The sequence below is a fragment of the Myripristis murdjan genome, chromosome 20 (genome assembly GCF_902150065.1).
Source record: "Myripristis murdjan chromosome 20, fMyrMur1.1, whole genome shotgun sequence".
Classification (NCBI taxonomy): domain Eukaryota; kingdom Metazoa; phylum Chordata; class Actinopteri; order Holocentriformes; family Holocentridae; genus Myripristis; species Myripristis murdjan.
The window spans coordinates 23,344,416-23,368,300 of NC_043999.1; the positions used below are offsets into that span (position 1 = coordinate 23,344,416).

At 40.5% G+C, this 23,885-nt stretch overlaps 1 protein-coding gene and 1 long non-coding RNA gene across 3 annotated transcripts in view; both read left to right on the forward strand.

Moving 5' to 3' along the window:
• The first annotated feature begins 3,482 nt into the window (after positions 1-3,482).
• Positions 3,483-6,236, forward strand: LOC115378992 (uncharacterized). The gene is made up of 4 exons (XR_003930185.1): positions 3,483-3,606; positions 4,426-4,502; positions 5,075-5,166; positions 5,670-6,236. It is a non-coding gene; the product is annotated as an uncharacterized LOC115378992 (long non-coding RNA).
• An 11,891-nt stretch (positions 6,237-18,127) lies between these two features.
• arhgap29a (Rho GTPase activating protein 29a) overlaps positions 18,128-23,885 on the forward strand; it is a 45,267-nt gene continuing 39,509 nt past the window's right edge. For both annotated transcript variants that reach the window (XM_030079143.1, XM_030079144.1), the window contains exons 1-2: positions 18,128-18,281; positions 19,739-20,164. In XM_030079143.1, coding sequence (XP_029935003.1) covers positions 19,837-20,164 — 328 coding nt within the window. In that variant the 5' untranslated portion in view covers positions 18,128-18,281; positions 19,739-19,836. The remainder of the gene's footprint in view (positions 18,282-19,738; positions 20,165-23,885) is intronic.

Sequence of the window (23,885 nt, forward strand, 5' to 3'; positions counted from 1 at the left end):
GCCTCCACTTTGCCAGGGACCCTTGGCTTTGCATAGCTACCCGGAGTAGAGGAGGCCTGCATGCAGTCTTTTTCCTTTGGGGTTGCAACAGGGGCCTGGTCCAGAGGCGGCTCTGGACTGGCCTTGTTGCGTATTTTTAGAAAGCGAAATTTCTTATGTAACAACTCCATCCTGCTGCGCTGTAGAACTCACTTTCTAAAAACAACCGCAGTCCTGGAGACAGGAGCACAGATACATAGCCTCGGTTGACGTCAAGGTGATGATGTCACAGCTCGGTGATTAGTTTTCACTCTGTGCCTGCTGATCCTGAAATTAGTAGGAGTCACCAGCTCCAGCTAGACTCATTTAAAATATGTTAAGCCTGCAGCTACAGGATTAAAGTAGTGATGATCTCTGTAACATTACCTGCAATGTCGTTATTATTCATAAATATGTAACCCTGATTGTTGTGATACGTCAGTAACTTCAGTAGTAGCTCTCTCTCTCTCTCTCTCTCTCTCTCTCTCTGTGTGTGTGTATGTGTGTGGCGAATGTGTTGTATGACTTATACAACAAAATGATGATCAGGATTAATGGAATTAAGAAATTCGTTAAAATGTCATTATATTTGTTTTCTTCTTGCACATAGAAATAAAGAAATGCTTCCACCAGCCTGTGGCAATACTACAGAGAAGGTCAAACATCAACAGTAAACTTACGAGTGATCAGGGATCCAATTGCGATTTTGTATTCTCATAGCAGCTGTGTGTGTTGGTGATAGATAATGTGCAGTTAGCTCTCGGTTTAGGCTTAGATTTTTATCTCCCTAATCACTTTCTTTGTTGAGAGAAACTTCATGTAACTTTGAATTTCTTTTGAACAGGTACGATCCCTGCAGCCCATAGATGAGCTATTTGGCTCTGGGTTCCAAACAGCGTGACCTAGCCGACCGTTATGAAGTTCACCAGTCCACGGTCAGCTGGATCATCACAACCTGGAGCAACTTCCTCTACACTGTCCTTGGCGCAATCAGGATATGGATCCCTGCAGAGAAAATAAAGGAGCACATGCCAGCAGAGTTTAAGACAGACTACACAGACACTCCTGTTATCCTGGACTGCAATGAGCTGAGATGCCAGTGCCCACCAGCCCCTCTCCTCCAGAGTGAAGTGTTCTTTGCATACAAGTCACACTGCACTCTTAAAGGGCTAATCGGCATCGCTCCGCATGGGGCGACCACATTCATCTCTCCACTGTATACAGGCTCAATCAGTGACAAGCAGATCATGCAAGAGTCTGGAATCATCTCCCTGTTGAGACCCGGAATGGCCATCATCAATCAATCAATCAATCTTTATTTGTAGAGCACTTTTCATACATGACATGTAGCACAAAGTGCTTTACAGTCATGGTTGACCGAGGTTTTCTTGTCGATGAGTTTGTGCCGTGTAAGATCTATAGGCCACCCTTTCTCTTTGGCAGATCCCAGATGCCTGCTTCTGATGTTATGGGTGTGGTTAGGACCCAATAGCAGCACAGCAGACCACAGGTATCGTTGCAAGTTACTTTTAATGAGGGTTGTAGTTCTGACAGATAAATGCAAATGCAGAGGCAATGTAAACAGTTCAGCACACAAATGTCTCCGATGCGGCAGTGGGTCCAGAGCCAGGTGAGGGATCACAAAACCAGCTGGTAAAAGGTCTACATGATGCACACTCCAAGATGAGTGTGGCAACACAATCAAAGTCACAGTCCAGGTAACAGGCAAGTCAAACAGAAAACTCACACTGTTGTAATGAGGCAGAAACCTGCCAAACAGCCACAGGGACAGGCAGACAGAGACCAGGAGGGCGCAGGCAGAACTCGTGGTCAGGGACGGAAGGCTGAACAATTTCCAGGGTTCAGTAATGTTACTGTTACTTCAAAATGATTCGGCAGTGCTTTATTATTTCATTTCATCTGTAACTTCAAAATAGATTTGGGTGGAGATTCAAGCCACTCTTAAAAACCATGCAAAGCTGAGCTTGACAACATTGTACTAACACATATAAAGGAGCTGGTTTAATTTAAGGAAGTAGTGTAGCTGGGGATAAAGCTTATTCCTATAATAAAAACGGACAGTGCATCCTTCAGACTGATGTTTCTGTTTGCAGGGGAACCCTAACTCTGTCTTTCTAGGAAAGCAGGGAGGTAAAAGTTAAAAAAGAAATGGTAAACTTTTTAATTTTTTCTGTGACCTCCTTATCTCTGGGAATCCCCTGAACGAACATGTCTTCCAGTGCATAGACCACAAAGTCACACCAGTCAAGTCCAGAGATCAACTAATCAACAAATCTGGCCCTGGATCTGTCAAAAGTAAGGATGAGATTTTCTTAAAGTTTCTGTGCCCTTTCTGATCTTAATGTATGAGCAATCTACATAGCTTGTTACATTTGGGCATTTAACCTCTACAAGGCCAAACACTGGCTGCCCCCGTGGATCATACACAATACCATCAGGTGAAGAGCTCATCCATGGTGCATCGGGATGGATAAGGAAACCACATAGACAGTGGTTAACCTCCATTAGTCTGCAGTACTCTTCCACTGCAGCAGGTTCCTTGTCCAGCCCCCACTTCATGTCTTCAGTCTGACGAGAAGGTCCTACAAGCCTTTTGGCTAGATTTTTGGCAAAACTCTCTCCCCTGTAGAGACAGACCTCTCTAAATTTGGTGGAAGTGACGAGGGGCCGCCTTAGTTCATGCCACTCATGGCAGGAACTCTGCTGTTTTGTACAATTCTCAATAGTGTGTGCTTGTTGGAGGGATGTTTGCAAGGTGCTCATCTGCAATCGTTGATGCTGATGCTGTGAAGACAAAAAGAGGCCTCTACCTGAGAGGGGGCCAGTCTATAATTAGCAAGAGACTGTGGGGGAGAAGGGGGATTTGTGTGTGGACAGCTTTTTGGTACTTTCTTTGCTGGCATGTGATAGGACAACACACTTCCTTCTTGCACTTTCCTGAACAGAGAGTCAACCAGAGGTACATCATTAGATATTGCCATAGTTGTTATTAATGGAGCTATATCACTGGGAAGCGCATGGTAACCTCATCTACCTGGAGTGTGGAAAGCTCAGGTAGAGGTGAGCTGACCCCCCTGTACAGGTTGCTTCTATGAAAAAGAAAAGTTTGAATAAAAAAGACAAAAGAGTATGAATAGTACATAATAATAGTAGTAGTAGAAAGGCCTTTTTCTGTGGACAAAATAAATCAGGTTTGGACATTTTTGCTTGATCGACTGATACAATTGATACAATATAAGATGAAAAAACATTTAGCCTTCACTGTAACAAATTGCTGTAATATCTACAGTAAAATTTTACAGTATCTTCTTGTTTTGTCATTTTACAACGTTTAACTGTATACCGCAATGCATTATGGGTAAAAACAAATTACAGTAATCTGCTGCATAACTTCGCGGTTAAATATTGTAAAATTTACAGCAAGTGTGTTCTGGCATGTAGATTCCTGTGTATTACAGGTAAATACTGTTGATATTTGAATTTTGGCGGTTAGAACTTCCGAGAGGAGAGGAAGCAATGGCGGAGCCTGTATAATCACCGGAGCAAGGCTAAGAATTCAGCGGATTGGTGAGTAATATTTGTTTCAGTGACGGTAATTTTCCATAACTTTAGCTAAGACAGATGTAACATTTAGCACGAGGGCAGTTTGCATCGTCTTCACATCGCATTTCTCCGATAAACAGGCAACATTACAGCTAAGGTAACATGCATTTATGCACTCGGCTGCAGTTGTATTCGGTTAAGTTTTAAGTTAGTGGTGTTTTGGACCGTGTCGCATATTAACGGAGTTATTTATTTATTTATTTATTTATTTATTTATTTATTTATTTATTTATTTATTTATTTCAGTTAAAATTTGGCTTTGCTGGAGTGCTTGGTGAACTGTGGTTCTGTGTTTTGAGAGCTGTGCCTCCTTCGGACAGTCACCCAGCCGAACTGCTGCTGCAGCTGCAGGACAGGTCCTCTGCTAACATAGACACAGTCCCGTTAGTTAAAAATAATAAAGTAAATAAAGTAAAATAAAGTAATAATCTACCATGCTGAGGCGGATCTACGGGTGGGCCTGGATGGGCGTAGGCCCACCCAGATTGACAGCTTGCCCACCCTATCAGATTCAAGACCAAAAAATAACTAACTAAATAAATAAATGTTTTAATGTCCTTTTTCCAACGTGTATTTTATGCTCGTTTACAACCTCTCGGCTCGTTTACCGAGAGGTTTTTTTTTCTTTCATCATATCATTTTATACATGTCTATCTAAAATAATAAACAAAATGAAATAACAGGCCCATCCAGAAATTTTTAGGCCCACCCATTAGCCATGTTCTGTATCCGCCACTGCTACCATGTCTTGTGTTTTGCAACTTGTGCATCATATTGTTACAGAGCTGGAGGGATCCACACACAGTGAGCACCACCACTGAAGCCCATGGTGACCAAACACAATTGAAGGGGATTTTGAGGTAAAAACATTTTGTACAATTTACAGTTTAAACTGTGACAACGCAATATGAAAACACCCAATGCATAAGGTTTCTTTTCTTTGGATGCAAGTTACAATGTGTTACTGCCACATAACGTTTGTCCCCCTGGGTTTGTTACAGCCAGTAATGTTAATCTCATTTAGAAAATAAATAAAAACACTAAATTGACCTTTGTCTAACTTCATGTGAAAAGTGGTGACACTAGACATTCTCTGTCTGTCACACACACTCACACACACACACACACGCACACACACACACACACACACACACACACACACACACACACACACACACACTACAGTGCAAAATGAACTTTTTTGTCCACCTGTAAATGGCTAGTGAATCCTCAGATTTTACCAGCCACTGGTAGGTGATCATTTGCAACGCGGACATAGTGTACACTCTGGAATAGGTTTTCTTGCTCTATTATCACCTGCTTTGATGGACAATTAAGTTTTGAATCATGAACTTCATGAGTCAATGCATGTGTGCATGACTGTGAGGCTAATGCAGCATTACTTGTGTTTTGCAACTTGTGCATCTTTTAGCTACAGGTGGAGGGATGCCAAGGGAAGCCATATGCAGTGAGTGCCACCACTGAAGACCTGAAGTAAAACACAGAGGAGAAGGGGATTTTCAGGTGAAAATATTTTTTCATTTGACTATGCAGTCTGTTGCAGTGAAAGTTTATTTGGGATTCAGTTTGTGTCCAGGTTACCTCAAGTAAACTAAATTTGCCTACACACACTTAACACTATACTATTATCTCAGCCAAGAAATCATGCATTCGGTTGTGCGTGTGTCTGTCATCTCACAAACTAGGCATCAGGCTAGAATTTTATGTGCACACTCATAGCTGTATGTCAAAAAAAACCCTTCTGTGGTTAAATTGTTTCAAATCCATTAGTACATGTTAAAATAATTGATATTAATGTAAAAAAAAATATAGCTACTTCCCCAGTATTGCACGAGCAACCTGTAAAATGTAGAGAGTTAAACTATGTTTAACTTTTTACTTGTTGCAGATTTGCCCATGGAAGGTCAAACGATTGGCTTGTATTGTATGACCTGATTGATTCTGCTGGCTTGTCAATCAGCTGTGAGCACAGTTTTTCATGAAGTTTTGTTATTTTCTTATTTTAGATGTTTTGTTGGAATCAACCCCAGCAGTGGCACGAAAACAGCAAAGCTGAAGAACACCATCAATCCTCATGTCTCCTCCCTGCTGAGGTGGCTGATGGACTATGAATGGCTTTCTGCTTAGGATCCAAAAGATAAGAACTGTTCTACATTGTTTGATGATGTTCTTTTATTGTTTAAAAGCAATGTGTTGTTTTAAGAGCTGCAGAACAAACTTTTGTCTTTGTTCAACCTGAACATTTGCACTCACATAAAAACACACAAATACAACCAAGGAGTTACATTCAGCATGCACAAGAATGCACACACACTAGAGTCACACACTCACAAGCAGCCTGGGATCCAGGTAAACCTAGTGTTCAGTGTTCAACCAGTGACATGGCGAGATGCAGACAGCTGGCAGACGTGTTTCCCAAAAATGCATATGCCTTGTTTTTGTATTTCTGCACCACAGTTAATAATTTTGGACTCAGGTTTGCATCTATATGTTTGGATATTTTGAGATGAGATAGCTTGGTCTCTCAGCCTAAAAGTGTACATAGCTACTCCTGTAAAGATGCTCCAGGTAAGGAACAGGGTTGGTCACTGAGTATTCATTCAGCAGAATAACAGTCAAGCCTCACATGGTTTATCTGATGAGGACTGTTCTCCATTTTCTGATTATGTTCTTTTATTGTTTAAGGGATAGTTCAACATTTTGTCAAATTGGCCCATTGCCATTGCAATAGGTTACTGTACATGCATCTTTTGCACATCTGTTCAAAAAAAAGAAGAATGCTCTAAGTTTTAATAAAAGTATTTTGTAGCAGCTCTGACACTGTGTTATTATTTGTTTCATTCACAATCTGCATAATTTGCAAAGCAGCTAATGCAAAAACCATTATTAACTGTGAAAACATTTTACAACAACATATTGTATTATTTATTTACAGGTATTTACTGGCAACTTTAGTTGCCAGGTAATTACTGTAATTTATTAGAATACAAGAAACAGTTGTAAACTAGATTACATTGAATTGCTGTTTTCTAAAAAATAATACACTAAGTAACTGTAATTTATATACAGTAAAAACTTGTAAAAAAATTCACAGTAATATGTTGTAATAGATTTTTACAGTAATTAACTGCGATTTTACAATACTTAGCTGGCAACTTTTTTGCCAGTTATTTACTGTAAATTCTACAGTCAATTCTTTACAGTGTTCTATTTAACAGATGATTGCTTTGTTATCTTACTGACATGATTACTGTAACTTATTCAATTAATTAAACTAATTACAAAATAACAATACTAACCTGATGCCCTCTCCCACTCTTCTTTCCTTGGGTCTGGCTGAGCGAATCACCATGCCATTTACCAGACCAGGTTTAACACCCTGCAACAATTTCTTTTTAGTTTAAGTAATCTATTCAAATATACATTTGTGCCATTTCTGCTCAGTTTCTGTGCAGCTGTGTGTCGGAGGAACAACGGTGATCTTCTGTTGACAATAATGTGCAGTTTGGTACAGAAGGGCTGCCACATGGTTGCACATTGCATCACTTGTCATAGCATCACCTGCTGTGCAGGAACACTTGTAGCTTTGTAGCTGCACAGGACAGCAATCCCTTAGCACAAGCTGAAAATAGACACATATGTTACAATAAATACAGTTTAACAATTTTAAAACACAAGTTTAAAATGAGTGGTTTTTAAACTTTTTCAAAGGATTCCTTCACTGACACCAATTAGATGACAGAACCCCATTAGTTAAGAATTTATCCCAATACATAAGTCATCATGTTACTTGTGAATGAATCTGTTGTGGAACAGAAAACCCATCATTCCCCATTTCTTGCAGACCCCCTGAACCTCTCAAGGACTCCTGGGCATTCAAAAATTCAAAAACCACTGTTTTTAAAACATCAAATTACTTTACTTTTTTACATGAGTGCAGTGCATATTCTAACCAGCCTGCACGGAACTTGCAGGTCATATTTTCCTTACAAAACCTGATTTCACAGACAAGAACTTGTCTCATGCATGAACAACCAGCCTGCATGGAACTTGCAGAATAACTTCTCCTTACACTCAGAGTGTGGGGCTTCTGGCTTTTCCTCATAGATCTGTAGCATTCAGCGACAGAGGTGTGGCCAATGCTAGATGTGACGTCAGGGTTCATGGCAAACTGTCACAGCCCCGGTGACATCATGGCGGCATGACTAGGCTGTCCCGGAGCCAGTGTGAGAGCGAGTGGAGTCAGCTCCCTTCACTCCAATAGATCAGTGTTTGTTACAGCAATGGCACATCGTGGAGCCTGGAAGTTAGCAGGAAGTGCTAGCAGAACCACAGAGCCACAGCAGAGCTAACCATCTGTAGTGAACTTTAAAAAGCGTTTTAGTTTAAAGAATCCAATTTTATATTATCAAATAAACATATGCACGAAAGCATGTTAGTGGATTTTCCCAACAAAATTAGTAGATAAAGGGAATGTTACTATATAACATACTAGGCTATATACAGTAAATTAGCAATACATCATGATAACCATGAGCAACCTATTGTGTATTCTGCTCTTAGGGTGACCACCTGCTAATAAGCCCAATGGGGGACAAGGGGTATGATTCTGAGGGACTTCCACTTAAGATTTACTTTTTATTTAAAGTGAGTGAATTGAAATGGAAAATATAAATAAAATCAGATAACTTATAACAGTGTTAATTTCGTTGGCTATTTTTCAATTTAATTTTAGTCTTAGTCTTGTGTCAAATGCCCTTAATAGTTTTAGTCATATTTAGTCAACTTGAATTCTTTTTTGTTTAGTCACATTTTAGTCGATGAAAAGTCTTGGCATTTTAGTCTAGTTTTAGTCGAAGAAAATCCAAAGTATTTTAGTCTAGTTTTAGTTGACTAAATTACAAAGTATTTTAGTCTAGTTTTAGTCAACAGTCTTTTTTAGTCTTTGACCTGCATCATGTTGGCTTTTAATTTAACAATATGTTAATTTATTATTATTATTTTAAAAATGTAAATTGCTTATCAAATAGACCAGGGGTCACCAACTCGGTCCTCAAGGGCACTCTGTCCTGCAGGTTTTGGTTTCAGCTCTGCTCTTGCACACCTGACTCAATTAAGGCCCATGCATCTTCCTTCACGCCCTGTTCAGGTAGATCTGCCTCAACCAATCAGCATGAAGCCCTTAAATGGATCAGGTGTGAAAGAGCAGAGCTGAAACCAAAACCTGCAGGACAGGGGGCCCTTGAGGACTGGGTTGGTGACCCCTGAAATAGACCTAACAATTCAGCTACCAATGAATGAGCAGTAGTATGCATGTGATAACATAGATTGAAAAATAAGCCGAAGTGATACCGCTTCTCTGAATAGACAAGCTAAGACAGTGTGCTGCTGTTAGCCAGTGAAAATAGAGCGGAGTGGTAACTCTTCGCTTTGTTACACAATCTATGTCAGTGCGCTGCTGTTTTAACTTTGTTCTTGCCGCGCTACGCTTCAGATAGCACGGTGGGTGTGTGCTCCTCAGTCACACACACACACACACACACACACACACACACACACACACACACACACACACACACAAAGAAGATTGAGCTGCCCTCCCTTCTCCGGGTGCAGCTCGGGCTCCGGCTCTGCCTCCCACGATGGGTGGCGGTCCCAGGGATCCTTCTCCGGGGGTCACACAAGTCCTCCATCTGAAAGAGAAAGCATAAAGAGTGAGTTTGGTCCCACACTGATCCAACAAGCTGCGATGCCAGTAAGGGTGCGAGGCCGTCAGCTGAGCCCAGACAGTGAAGCCGGTCGGCTCAGCCCCGACACCACAAACAAGCGTGCAGGTTTGTTGGTTCAGTGTGGAACATGCCCGTTAGTGTGTGTGTGTGTGTGTGTACACACACACACACACACACACACACACACACACACACACACACACACAAAAAAAAAGAAAAAAAAAAAAGGTTGAGCTGTAGGCTACTCCCTTCGCTGTACTCCCTTCTCCGGGTGAAATCCTCCATCTGAAAGAGAAAGCACAAAGCGTGAGTATGGTCCCACACTGATCCAACAAGCTGCGATGCCAGTAAGGGTGCGAGGCCATCGGCTGAACCTACGGACAGTGAAGCCCGTCTGCTCAGCTGCGACACTGTGCCCACAAACAAGCGCGCAGGTTTGTTGGTTCAGTGTGGAACAAAATTCTACACAAGTGAAGGAGTATTTATGACCTCTGCTAATGTCATGATGTGACACCCTGTGACATCAAAGAGACAACAACGTATAATTCAAATCAGTTTGCATTTACAAATTGCCAGAAAATGTGATGTTTGGTTGATGACGTCGCAATAGCTTGAGACGCTGTGATGTCACAAAGAGAAAGAGAGACAGACAGAGACAAGTGGTAATCACACCGATGATGATGATGATGATGATGATGATGAATGACGGAGTTGCACCGTGGGACCCCCGCCGGAGAAGGGAGTGCAGCTCAATCTTCTTTGTGTGTGTGTGTGTGTGTGTGTGTGTGTGTGTGTGTGTGTGTGTGTGTGTGCGTGCGTGTGCGTGTACGTGTGTGTGTGTCCAAGTCAAGTCTCAAGTCTTTGAGCTCAAGTCCAAGTCAAGTCTCAAATCCACAGTGGGGTTAATGAGTGCTGCATGCCAGTCGTTCTGCTTTGAACACAGCATAGCTATATCTCAGGAATACAAAGCTGTACTGTATTATCATCTCTCCTTCATCAAATAGCAACATTGATGCAATATGAAAAAAGACCACAATAAAAGCTTTTCTTTAGTAAAAAATTACTTGTATTTTTCCTTGCAACAACATTAACTGTAATATTTCACAGTCTTTCAGTTGACTTATTGGCTGGATAGCACATTTTCTGTTAAATATTTTTTAGTGTTTAAATTTTGAAGAAAAATTCTAAACTGAACTGATCCCAACCATGGTGCAACAAAACTTACATAATTTGCCAAAAACAAAATATTTAACAAAAATTTTAATTTAAAATAAAAAGATAAGGTCTGCAATAAGATCATACTATTTGACCTTCTTTTCTTAGTCCACTGGGTTGTATGGGCCACAAAACATTTCAGATAACAAGCTCCTAGGTGTCCCCCAGTGGCCTTAAACCTAGAAATATTTTATCCAACAGAATGGTTGCATTTCAAAAAGATCAAGTTTGACAGCATCTTTGCACTAAGCCTGGCTCTGTGAGGGCGCATGATAATTCCCCCCATGACTAAATACCCTCTCCACTGGTGCACTGGTGGCAGGAACAGCAAGCACTCTCATGGCAACAACATAGAGCCTTGGGAAGACCTTTGCATGCCTTTTCCAGAAATCCAGGCAGTCCACATTGTCTTTATCAAAGTGAGAGGACACCTCGATGTAGCGCAGAAGCTCAGCCTTGACAGATGAGCAATAGTCCACATTCCCCTTGTTGCTTTTCTTCTGGTAGCTGGAGAAAAGGCGTGGAGTTTTAGCAGGTGGCTCCTCCTGATCGTCTTCTCCACTACTGCTCAGATATGTGGACTTTCTGAGTCTCAGCCTAGACTAGGTTTGAAAAAGCTCAGCAAAAAAATAAATAAGGATACAAGTATATAAAGATACAAGGATACAAGGAAGTTTATTGGTCATTATACAACAGGTTGTATAGTGAAATTAAAATGTGGTTCCCTCTTGATTGATTAATTGATTGTATAGAAAATAAAATGATTAAACATGGAGGAGTGCAGATGATGCATTAAGTAGTCTCACAGCCTGAGGGAAGAAGCTGCTCTGTAGTCTGGTGGTACGGCAGCGGATAGTTCTGTATCTTTTGCCTGATAAATAAAAATACATCATGGTTAGTTACAATATGTAACTTGTAACTACAACTTGTAACTACAATATGTATGACTTGTGGCAGGCGGTCAAAAGTGTGACAGGCTACAAAAGCAGGAGCGCTCCCATTATGTTCTGTTGATGTCCTTTTGGAACCTGAGGACTCCCTGCAGTAAGGTTTTGCAAGCCTTTTCCTGTTTATTATTTTTAATCAACCAAGTATTAAGCCTCCCAATGGTGTGGTCTATGTGCAAATGCAGTTTGATTATGATAACCTCATATTTTTTGTTGTTGTAATGTTTAGTGACAGTAAGATTGCTCCTGCTGATTTGATCCAACCATTTATTTCTTCTCTCATGTAGGTGGTTGTTCTGTCAAGTCATTACACATTATTAATGCCATAGCCACTGATGATTTAGTCATCAAGCTTATGGTTCATTGCTTTCTGTTGACTATATACACACGGACAGCACAATGTGGTTTAAAAATGCAGTTGTCATTATTTTGAAAAATATAGCGATTGTAATTTAAACTGATTTGGTCAAGAAGGGTTATCTGTATTTTAACCAAGGTAACATTAGCCTAAAGATAGATAGATATATATATATAGATAAAGTATGTCAAAAAGGCAGATAACATAACACTAGCTCTTCACACTAATCCTGACACGACAGCAAACTTCACTTTTTAAAATTATATACACTTACCATCCATTTTATGAGGTACCTGTTCAGCTCCATGTTAACGCAAATATCTAATCAGCCAATCACATGGCAGAAACTCAATGCATTTGGGCATGTAGACATGGTCGAGACGATCTGCTGAAGTTAAAATCAAGCATGAGAATGGGAAGAAAGGTGATTTAAGCAACTTTGAACATGGCATGGCTGTTGGTCTGAGTACTTCAGAAACTGCTGATCTACTGGGATTTTCATGCACAACCATCTACAGAGTTTACAGAGAATGGTCTGAAAGAGAGTAAATATTCAGTAAGCAGAACTGTCTGGGCCAAAATGCCTTGTTGATGCCAGAAGTCATAGGAGAATGGCCAGACTGGTTCTAGCTGATAGAAATGCAACAGGAGCTCAAGTAACCACTCGTTCCAACCGAGGTCTGCAGAAGAGCATCTCTGAATGCACAACACGTGAAACCATGAAGCAGATGGGATGCAGCAGCAGAAGACCATGCTCATTTCTTTATGAGCACAGTGTACCCATCTTCTGATGGCTACTTACAGCAGGATATCATGCCATGTCACAAAGCTCAAATCATGTCAAACTGCCTTCTTGAACATGACGGTGAGTTCACTGAACTCAAATGGCCTCCACAGTCACCAGATATCAGTCCAATAGAGCAGCTTTGGGATGTGGCGGAACGGGAGATTGGCATTGTGGATGTGCAGCCAACTAATCTGCAGCAGCGTTATGCTGCCATGTCAATATTTACCAAAATCTCTGAGGATTGTTCCCAGTACCTTGTTGAATCTCTGCCACCAAGAATGAAGGCAGTTCTGAAGGCAAAAGAGGGTACAACTTGGTCCTAGCAAGGTGGACCTAATAAAGTGGCCAGTGAGTGTACCCTGATTTAACTACATACACACACATACAATGTGTCAGTGTATTATAAAAAATATTGTACATCAATGCATCTATTGACTAATTAGCAAAAATCGCAATTCTATGTATAGTATATGCTTTCAAATTGGCCACCAAAGAAAATATCTGAAGTCTACATGACGTTATGATTTGATGATTTAAAAAAAAAAAAAAAAAATTATTAATTAACCAAAGGAGGGGTTGTTATTTTTCCACTTACAACAATGAGTATTATATTTACCCGTAAGAATTATTATATTAATCAAATCAGAAATTGAAGCAGTTAGATTATCTATATAAAAATATATATTTGTGAGATATCAAAACTATTCCAAAAAAAAAATTCTGAGTAAAAATACTCAAAATTTCCAATTAAAGTCATAGATTTACTAGACAGAAAAAAAACCTCAAGATATTCTCTGAGATTAAAGTGGTAAATTTATTTGACTGAATGAGTCAATTTAATATATATATATATATATATATATTTTATTTATATATATATATATATATATATATATATATATATATACACACTATATTACCAAAAGTATTCGCTCACCCATTCAAATGATCAGAATCAGGTGTCCTAATCACTTGGCCTGGCCACAGGTGTATAAAATCAAGCACTCAGGCATGCAGACTGTGAAACAAGACATTTGTGAAAGAATGGGCCGCTCTCAGGAGCTCAGTGAATTCCAGCGTGGAACTGTCATAGGATGCCACCTGTGCAACAAATCCAGTCGTGAAATTTCCTCGCTCCTAAATATTCCACAGTCAACTGTCAGCTCTATTATAACAAAATGGAAGCGTTTGGGAACAACAGCAACTCAGCCACGAAGTGGTAGGCCACGTAAAGTGACGGAGAGGGGTCAGCGGATGCTGAAGCGCATAGTGCAAAGAGGTCGCCGACTTTCTGCACAGTCAATTGCTACAGAGCTACAAACTTCATGTGACCTTCAGATTAGCCCAAGTACAGTACGCAGAGAGCTTCATGGAATGGGTTTCCATGGCCGAGCAGCTGCAGCCAAGCCACACATCACCAAGTGCAATGCAAAGCGTCGGATGCAATGGTGTAAAGCACGCCGCCACTGGCCTCTAGAGCAGTGGAGACGCGTTCTCTGGAGTGATGAATCACTCTTTTCCATCTGGCAATCTGATGGACGAGTCTGGGTTTGGAGGTTGCCAGGAGAACGGTACATCTCAGACTGCATTGTGCCGACTGTGAAATTTGGTGGAGGAGGAATTATGGTGTGGGGTTGTTTTTCAGGAGCTGGGCTTGGCCCCTTAGTTGCAGTGAAAGGAACTTTGAATGCTTCAGGATACCAAAACATTTTGGACAATTCCATGCTCCCAACCTTGTGGGAACAGTTTGGAGCGGGCCCCTTCCTCTTCCAACATGACTGTGCACCAGTGCACAAAGCAAGGTCCATAAAGACATGGATGACAGAGTCTGGTGTGGATGAACTTGACTGGCCTGCACAGAGTCCTGACCTGAACCCGATAGAACACCTTTGGGATGAATTAGAGCGGAGACTGAGAGCCAGGCCTTCTCGACCAACATCAGTGTGTGACCTCACCAATGCGCTTTTGGAAGAATGGTCAAAAATTCCTATAAACACTCTCCTCAACCTTGTGGACAGTCTTCCCAGAAGAGTTGAAGCTGTAATAGCTGCAAAAGGTGGACCGACATCATATTGAACTCTATGGGTTAGGAATGGGATGGCACTTCAGTTCGTAGTATGAGTAAAGGCAGGTGAGCGAATACTTTTGGTAATATAGTGTATATATATTAAATTGACATGGATGTAACTGACTGAATGAGTCAATTTAATATATATATACCGGTGTATATATATATATATATATATATATATATATATATATATATATATGTATATATATATATATATATATATGTGTGTGTGTGCGCGTGTGCGCGTGTGCGTGTGTGCGTGTGTGCGTGTGTGTGTGTGTGTGTGTGTATGTATGTATGTAAGACCATCCCTGGTTAATGGTGAAAAAATTAAATTCATAAAACCCTTTAATCTACCAATCTATCCATCCAAGTACATTTGTATCTAAGAATATGCTTCTTAAGTGTCACAATAAAACAAAAAAATAAACACTGGGGATTATTTAACTATTTTAATAGTAAAGCTCCTGGCCAACTGAGTCAGCTACATTTTTTATTCCAACAAAAACCATATAGCAAAGAACATTTTTACAGATTTCAGCTTGCAAAAGATAAACATTATAACTGCACATATTGCATGGTATGAAATACAAACAGAGTGAATATATTTGACATACATTTTACATTCTTTGGCATATCATTTGACATACAATAACCCTAGAATACTAGAAATACCACATTACGGTTGCAAACCTCTGCCAAACAGTTAAACTGCAGCTTACATTCATGTCTGTCCAGACTGAGAAACAAACGAAGTGTTTTTGCAAAAGATGTCACAATGACCTTTGACTTTTAGATATAGAATGTCATCACATCATAATTTTATCCTATCAGACATTTGTGTCCTGTAGGATATTTTGTCATAATTAGCTTACATGAATGAGTTATGGCCAAAAACATGCTTTGAGTGGTCACTGGTCACAGTGACCTTGACCTTCAACAGCCAGAATCTAATCACATCATCTTCGAGTCCATGTGGACATTTGTGCCAAATATGAAGGAATTCCCTCAATATCACTTTCATGAGAATGGGACAGTAATATGGACAACCCAAAAATGGTCTTGGCTATTGCCAGCATGGAGGCATAAAATATTCACTGATCCTAGATTTTTTATTTTTTTTTTTTGCTGTAATATCTGATGTTTTTGATGTGGTGCTTTTGCATGTGCATTTTGAGGTTCTTCTTTTGGAGTTGTAAGTGACAAAAGCAACATGTCTCTTTTGTTTAGGTTTGACATCAATATTTTGGGGGTTGTGGCAATATGATGGCATGTTGCTGGAGCTGTTGGAAGCTGAAGCTGGAGCCACTGTCACCGGAGCCATCATCACTACAATAGCTGGGAGGTGATTAAGGAGCAGCTTCTTTCTCACGGTAATTCAGGGGCAAAAGCCACAGTGGTAATAGCTACTGACCACACAACCAAGGTCTTTAGTTTCTCTGGGATAATTTTGTCCAGATTTGACAAATCTAAATATAGTAATTTATAATCAGGACATGGCCTAATGTAATCTGGATGAAAAACAAAACAAAACAAAACAAAACAAAACAAAACAGTGAAATCTCCCTTTTTTGCATTTCCACAAGTACAATAAAGGTTTCACAAATCTGAAACTGTATTTCAAAGAATATGTTGCCTCTCTGGAATGACTTCATCCAGATTTGACAGGTCTCAGAATCATGGTTTTTGATCTGGACCTGGTCTAATGTGGTCTAGATGTGAAAAAGATATGAACTCTCCTCTTTTCACAAACAGAATAAAAGTTTTGAGGTCAATAAGAAAAAAATACAGTTAAAATGAATAAAACTCAGGATTACAATCCACTGTGATGTCCCCTGTCATATTAGAGTAACCTGTTGGTTTGTTAAGACTTTTTAATACTGAGCAGGTAGGACCACAGCAAATAGTAGGAAGGGCAATAAAATCTAGGATTGTAAATCAATAAAAGACCATTCCATTTTATGATTCATTCTCAATATTTCCCCGTACCTTGTTTTCCAGTTCATGACTTTTCTTGAAAATGGCTAGACAACGCCATCTACAGGCGTTATGACACTTTTAAGGTGGACCGTAAAATTCCAATCGGAAACTGAATAGGACGCCAACTTCAGCGTCATCTAAAAAGAAGAAATATAAATAACACTGCATATAAGAAATGCCATGCCTGTCAATCATAGTTTGCTTGTGTTGATCACTAAAATCATGCGACCACTTTTATTCCATATTCATACATATTCCATTTTACTGCATGCTCATTCGATATCCATATTTTTTCTATAGTTTGTCTATGAGTTTCTGAAGCCCATCAAGGTCTGTCACTGCTGCCAGTGCAGAGAACCAAAATGACCTGTCCTTGGGAATGAATGCTAATAATGTTGGGGAATTCTCAGCCAGTTATATTTGCCACATGGTGTGTTATGAAGTAACACCAATAACTTTAAGTTCAACAACAGCTTTAACCATTCAGAATATGGCTAAACCAAAATAAAATGTAAGCAGAAGGTATAAAGAAAAGAGACTACACGCTGACGGTGTGTTTCCTTTTCCATAATGCAAAATTTGTAAAGCATAAAGAAAGACTGCTTTGACTGTTCTTTCTTTTGTTAAAGAATTTCCAGGACAATGTTTACAGTATAACAATAAATGTTTTATGAAATATCATACATTTAAAATGTATGATCACAGCCTACCTGCTTTGCAATTCAATTGTATACTTACACAAAATCCTTCCTGTACTAATAAAGCTTTGGGAATTGTTCTATTGCTCAAGCTAAAATATAAGTAGGCTATGCTAACTGAAATAAATAAACCACATAAGACTGTTGCCCACTCCAAATGGAGTTCAATTCCTTAAAATGAAATATTTCAACTTTATATTCCTTCAGTTCTCAAAGTATGCAACCTCAATACAGCTTCTTGAATTCAAAAATAATATATAGTTCATGTTTACCTGACGCAGAGACTTGATAGGTTGTTTGCTATTGTTTTAATGTGGGGTAACCGGTTAGAAAGCCTAACTTTATTATTAAAATGCATATAAATCTTATATAAAACTGTAAGCTGTTAGTTAACCATAGTGTGTGGAGGTTTGGCAGTCTCACTTTAGCTCCGTGTACCACCTTTTCTTTATCTGCGGCGGCAACTAACAACACCGGCCCACGAGCCATATTTGGTCGTTCATCTTCCTCCGGGCTCGTGCTGCGGCTGCGGTTGGATCCACTTGGAGGGTTAAAACACACCTGTTGTTAGGGGAGGGCTGCACGCGCGGATCTCCACTACACATGCGCCAATCACAAGTTATGGTCAACATCACATGGAAAGAGGAGGCGATTCAACACACGGTGGCTTAGTAAAACCGCATTGGCCCGACAAAGTCCCGGACAGCCGGCGAGAGGTTTTGCGATAGGGTTGATCAAGATAAGGGATAACACACTGTTACCCGTTTAAAACTGGATTAAGTCTACCGCATAAGGAATTTGTTCAGCTGCAATGTTTCAAGATTCAACCGCAGGTGAGTAGTTTGCGTGTTAATTCACAACCTCTGTCTAGCCTTTTGCTTACAAAGACATTTTAATACCTATTTGTCCATCTTGAGCTGGTCTCGACACTATATCCTGATGGCTCCGGTTTTTTTCTTTGACAGAGAAAGTGGTACTCCATACCAGTCTGGTAAAGTTAGGCTGACTTCTTTATCGACACAGGCGCATAACAAAACGGGCTTGAAGCTTTTTGAATCGTTAGCGGCCCTCGTCAATTCGGCATAACTTACATCCAACACAAAAAGCAGTACTTACCTCTCTATCAAAACACAACAGTCAACCATGAGCCTGGTGTTGACCGGTGTGAACTATCTTAAAGTTTTACTCAATGAAGCGCTTCTTGGTTCGCTACCTGTATGCCGGATGTAGCAGAAACCTCTAACAATTTGTGAAACGTCTTCAGCTTGTACATTACAACAAATGTTATTCGTCAGTAAGCAATAAATCATGACTACTGGATTTCTTAAACGGAGTTTGGTTTGACGTTCAGTTATTACCTAGGAAGTACCCTGTCCTTATGAGTAGCGGTATTTTTTCACCGCATCATTTTCTGTTCATATTCTTATCTTGTATTCACATTTACCATATGCAATTCTCACGCCTTCTTTGCAGTGTTAAAAATTTGTCCACATTGATTTTGTCAATCACTATTCAGGTTAACACTTCCCACTCCGTTGGCCTTTGGTTAAGTTTAGCCATTAGTATTGCCATAACATCGAGACAGGGAGGACTTTTTATAAACTGTGACAACAAGCAAAGTTTAAAGTTCCTAAGTTTAAAGAAGAGTTAGACTACCTGGATTGCTCAATATGGCAACCCTCTCTCCCCTGTTAGGTGTTGGGTAACTTTTAGGCTTTTGTGTTGGAACATGTAAATAGACAACTTATCAGTCTGTTGCAATTAAAGCTTCCTCAGCACTATCTGTGTCTGCCTTTTATTGTATTGGAGCACAGGGAGTTAGGACACTGAGCTCCAGCACTGCAGTGTGATGTGATGTTTGAGATTGTCTCACACAATGTCTGGCAGCAGCGTTGCATGTGCAACAATGCAACAATGCAGCAGTGCTCCTGAACAAGTAACTTGCTTCAACACATTTTCTTCTGATTTAGATACATTTTGAATGTTGTACAGATTTACTGACAGCAGTAACAAGTGAACTATTTAAGCCCTGCATGCTGTGTTGTCAACAAATGGCAGCAATGACCAAATTTTAATCATGTTCTGACTACATAGAGATGTGTAAGGTTGTAAAACTGAAGTGGGACTGGTTATCTTGTTATTGTGAATGGTGTGTCCTGCTGAAAACCAACACTGCTGACAACTGTTGACTGGATGATCCGCTCAAGCTTTGCAACAATCAATAACCATATGTCATTGCAGTTGCTTCATGTCAGGATTAAAATTGTCCTCCCTCATTCCCTTTTGGCAGGATCATCCATCCCTGTTCTGGTGCAGTATTGGGTTTAAGAGCAAAGCTGAACTACGGGATCCTCAGGCCCCAGGTCTTAAGTACCACTACAACAGGACATGCTGGCTGCCATGCTGCGGCAGAGTAGTAGTGGAGGAGGAGGAGGAGGAGGAGGAGGTGGTGGTGGTGGTGGTGGTGGAGGAACCAAGCTCTCCTTGGGTATCCCCCGACTGCCCAATTCCAGCGTAGGCTTGGTGGGCCATGCCGGCGTGGGCCCCTGGGTGCTGGGCAGGGCCACCAAGAGCAGCTCCATGAGCTCGGTCAGCTCTGGCTCGGACAGCACAGATGTCCCCAGCTCAGACCCTGACTACATCATGCAGCTGGTGAACGACGTTCGCAAGTTTGCTGACGTTCTTTTACACCTCAAAGAAGTTTTCAACTCCAAAGGTAAGTGAAGAAAGAACAAACACTACCATGAAGGGAATTTAGGCTACATTCACACTATTGTACTTTGTTTGTGGTAAAAACACGGTTTCATCCACATTTTGTGCTGATGGAAAATAAATTGCAGGGTTTTTACAGTCATCATATCTGGGAAACGTGAAAAAACAAGTCATAAAGTGTGTTTTCAAGGCCTGTAAACATTTGGGAAAATGATGAAATATCTCTGGAAAAGTTGTGGAAATTTAATAATGACTGTAATCTTGACAAGTCAAGTCAGAGCCTGAGAAGGGAGAGCAATTGAGAAATTCCTGGGAATCAGTTCTCATATCATTCTAGGAAACCAACCAGTCGGTCAAGAGATGTGGCGGTTGCTATGATACATACTCTATTTGTTTTGCGATTCCACCCATTAGTTGTAAACATTGTTTCACTCATTACACCACAGACATACAGTCATGGAAATTTAGTTTGTTGTTATGATCATGTGCTTTTCGATTGCATTAGGACTACAGTAGCTGCTACAGTCAGTAAGCATTAGTGTTGCTCTCCTTTTGACTTTAATGTAAAATCAAAGCACTGGCAGCTGAAAACAGCAGACGAGTATGAACACGGCCAAAGGGATTTAAAACGGAATGTAGCTGCCAGTCAACTCTTGTGCACACACTGTTACTTTCACCACAGTGTACACAGCCCCCCCCAAAACAACCATCTACCTGCCTGTTTTGTCCCACTCTGGCCTTGGCTGCACGGTCAGTCACCCATCCTTATCGCTGCCCCCCCATCTGTGAAGCAGAAAATACTAACTGTTCACTCCGTTTAGCAGTCACTTGAAGCTATAAAAACAGAGTTATCTATTTATATAAGGTGAGATGCTGTGCTTTGCAGAAAACATTCAGACACATATCAACAAATTCAAATTGGTTAATTAAAAAAAAAAAAAACAAAAAACAAAAAAAAAAAACAGGAACCAGCAGCAACCAGCTCCCCCAAATTCTTAATCTTGACTCTGAAACATAAACCAGCCTATCTCTTTATGTTGCTCGTACGCAATACCCCCATTCACTTTGTAGATGAATTGGGTCAAGTGAGAGCAGTAAAAGCCATTCTTGCCTAATGTAATTATTTGTCTGTTTAGGTAAAGCATGTTTCCTTCAGGTGTTGCACCAATACTAAACACCTGGAGCATTCAAGAGGGAGCTATTGTTATCCAAGGTTTTAGAGAGAATAATATCCTCTGTGCTAGTAATTAATGGGCTTCCCTTCATACTCATCAGTGATCAAATGAACTGTTTCCAAACCGCAGGGAAATACTTTTAAATAGAGCTGAGGGCTGGAGAGTGGGGTGAGATTTAGTGCCTGTGTTTGTGCGGGTGGTTATTACATTCCTGCCTTGGAAAAGTCGCTGTTGACTTTTGGCTTGCACCCAGATTTGCTAGTCCCTACCCTGGGCGCAAATGATCTGGGAACAGGGGGTGTAGGCCTTAGGGGTGGGCAGTGAGGTGATGGTGGCTCTCTTTTTTCCCCCACCATTAGCACTGTGCCATGACATCCAAGGCCTGGAAAAAAGGAATCCAAGGCTTTTTTGTCTGGAGAGGTCATTGCGGGTGCTTGACCTGGCTGGCGTTTAAGAGAGCTGGACTTGTGACCTGCAGCTTTTTAAGCTTGAGAGACTTTTCAGCGGTCTGTCAGCGTCCCACGGATCAAAGCAGTAAATCAACATGTGAGACATAAAGGTCTGCTGGTTTATGGAGTGGAAGAAGCCTCAATTTAAATTTGAAATATCCTTCTAGTCTTCTTAAGGTTTTTTTTTTTATTGAATTGCTTGTATTTTTATTTTTATTTTTTTTAAACCGCAAGCCTGGTTTTGTTAATACATGACCTTGGCTGAGCGTAATCCAAAATAAATATAACAGGTTTGTGTTGTGAAGCAGCCAGTTACAAAGTAGATAGGCTCTTACTGTGTAACAAAGTTGCATAGCTGTCATACCAGAAATGTTGTCATCACTGCTTGTTTGGTGATTTATTGCACTGTCAGTAACAAACAGGTTTACATTGTGCAAAATTACAACCATATAGCGCTGTGTATTAGCACTGAAACATTAAGTCTTAATGCATTTAAAAGCCAACTAATGCAGACATAACTCAGTGACTTGTTAACTTAACACTGTGCCACTAATGTAATGGCGCAGATTTTACAGGTCCACTGAACGCAAGCTCAATTATGCAAATGAAAGTTTGACATGTGACTGCAAAGTGGAGTATTCCGGTAAGAGAGCTTATTTTGTCTAAACACAGGAAAGGACAGATTTGGGGAAACAGACTAATTGCCTTGCAGAGAACTGAAAACAGGGCAGTTCACTCTTGAGGAAAGTGGGAGGTTGGACTCTCTGCCTTTAAACTAAAGTGTCAGGCAGTGTTTGACAAATCCGTGATTATTTGTTAATGCTGATGAGGTACCAGACGGCAGGCTACATTGAAATATTGATGTGTTGTGTTTCAGATGGGTTGGAAAAGTTCAAACGTGACACCCTGTACAAGCAGGCTGAAAGTTTCTTGTGTTATTACGTGGTTCATTCAAATTAGATCAGGATAAACACAGGAAAGGAAAGACCACTGGCATGGGTTGTAGGTCACGCTTCAGACCTAGAAATTGAGGAAAAGAACTTTTATGATGTTTGTCACTGTGTGTATGGTTTATGCTTGTGATCAGTAAACATCTTCAAAGTATCAGTGTTGAGGGTTATTTGGGGGGTGGGGGGTGTAGCAGAGCATGATAGTGTACTGTTGGGAATCAGTGGCTTGCACTGTGATTGGATGTGATTTAAATCCCCTTCTAATTTATGGCCATATTGTCTCTGCAGCGCTTCACAATAGTCAGAGCCTCTCATTACCCTGGCCGCTCACTGAAACACAGTGGAGCCCTCTTATTTACCATGCAGAGCCAATAGTCAAAAGCAATATTCAGTTCAGAGCCTTGTACCCCTTGCAACAGCGCCTATATTCACAGTCAACGATGTGAGTCAGACACCCATTGTGGCAGGAGGAGGCATCCCCAGACTAGCATGCTGGTCTGAACTGGCAGCTTTTGCTGAAATTATTCTTTCCCATGTTAAGAATAGCTGTGGCCTCTGGGATTGGTCCCTGGAGACATTCCTCAGCCAATCCCATTAAGAATGCTTTATTTTAAAAAGAAACTGTTTTTTTTTCTTTCAGTGCAGAGAGACCTTAAATGGCAATTATCATGTAGTTTGGTCAGAGCTAGTGACGCATGACGAAATTTTCTTACCAATGCATGAGAAGACTTTTTTTTTTAAACGGGTGTCCCATGTTCAGTTGAACGTTAGGGGCCTGCCAGATCCCCGCACGATATCTCCACAGTGTGTTTGATATTTAAATTCCTTTTTAAAGGCATTTTGAACGACATGTCAGTAATTGGAGGGGATTATAATTGCGAGGTTCGTTGGGGTCGCTGAGGACGTTTGTTGACCTGATGAGTTGTGGAGGTCACCTCTTTGCCCTTTGTGGTTGACGGTAAGAATGGGGCCCCTAAGGCATCTCTTGCGCGCCATCAGATTAACATAACAAACACGTCTGTTTTTTGAGATTTGTTCCTTGTGTGTCTTCATTTAGTGAACAACTATCTTCACACAGTTTTCAAGTTACATTTTTTTTCTAGAGGTCTGTAGAAGATTGTTGTGGATCTCATGATCTATTTTTAGAGAGA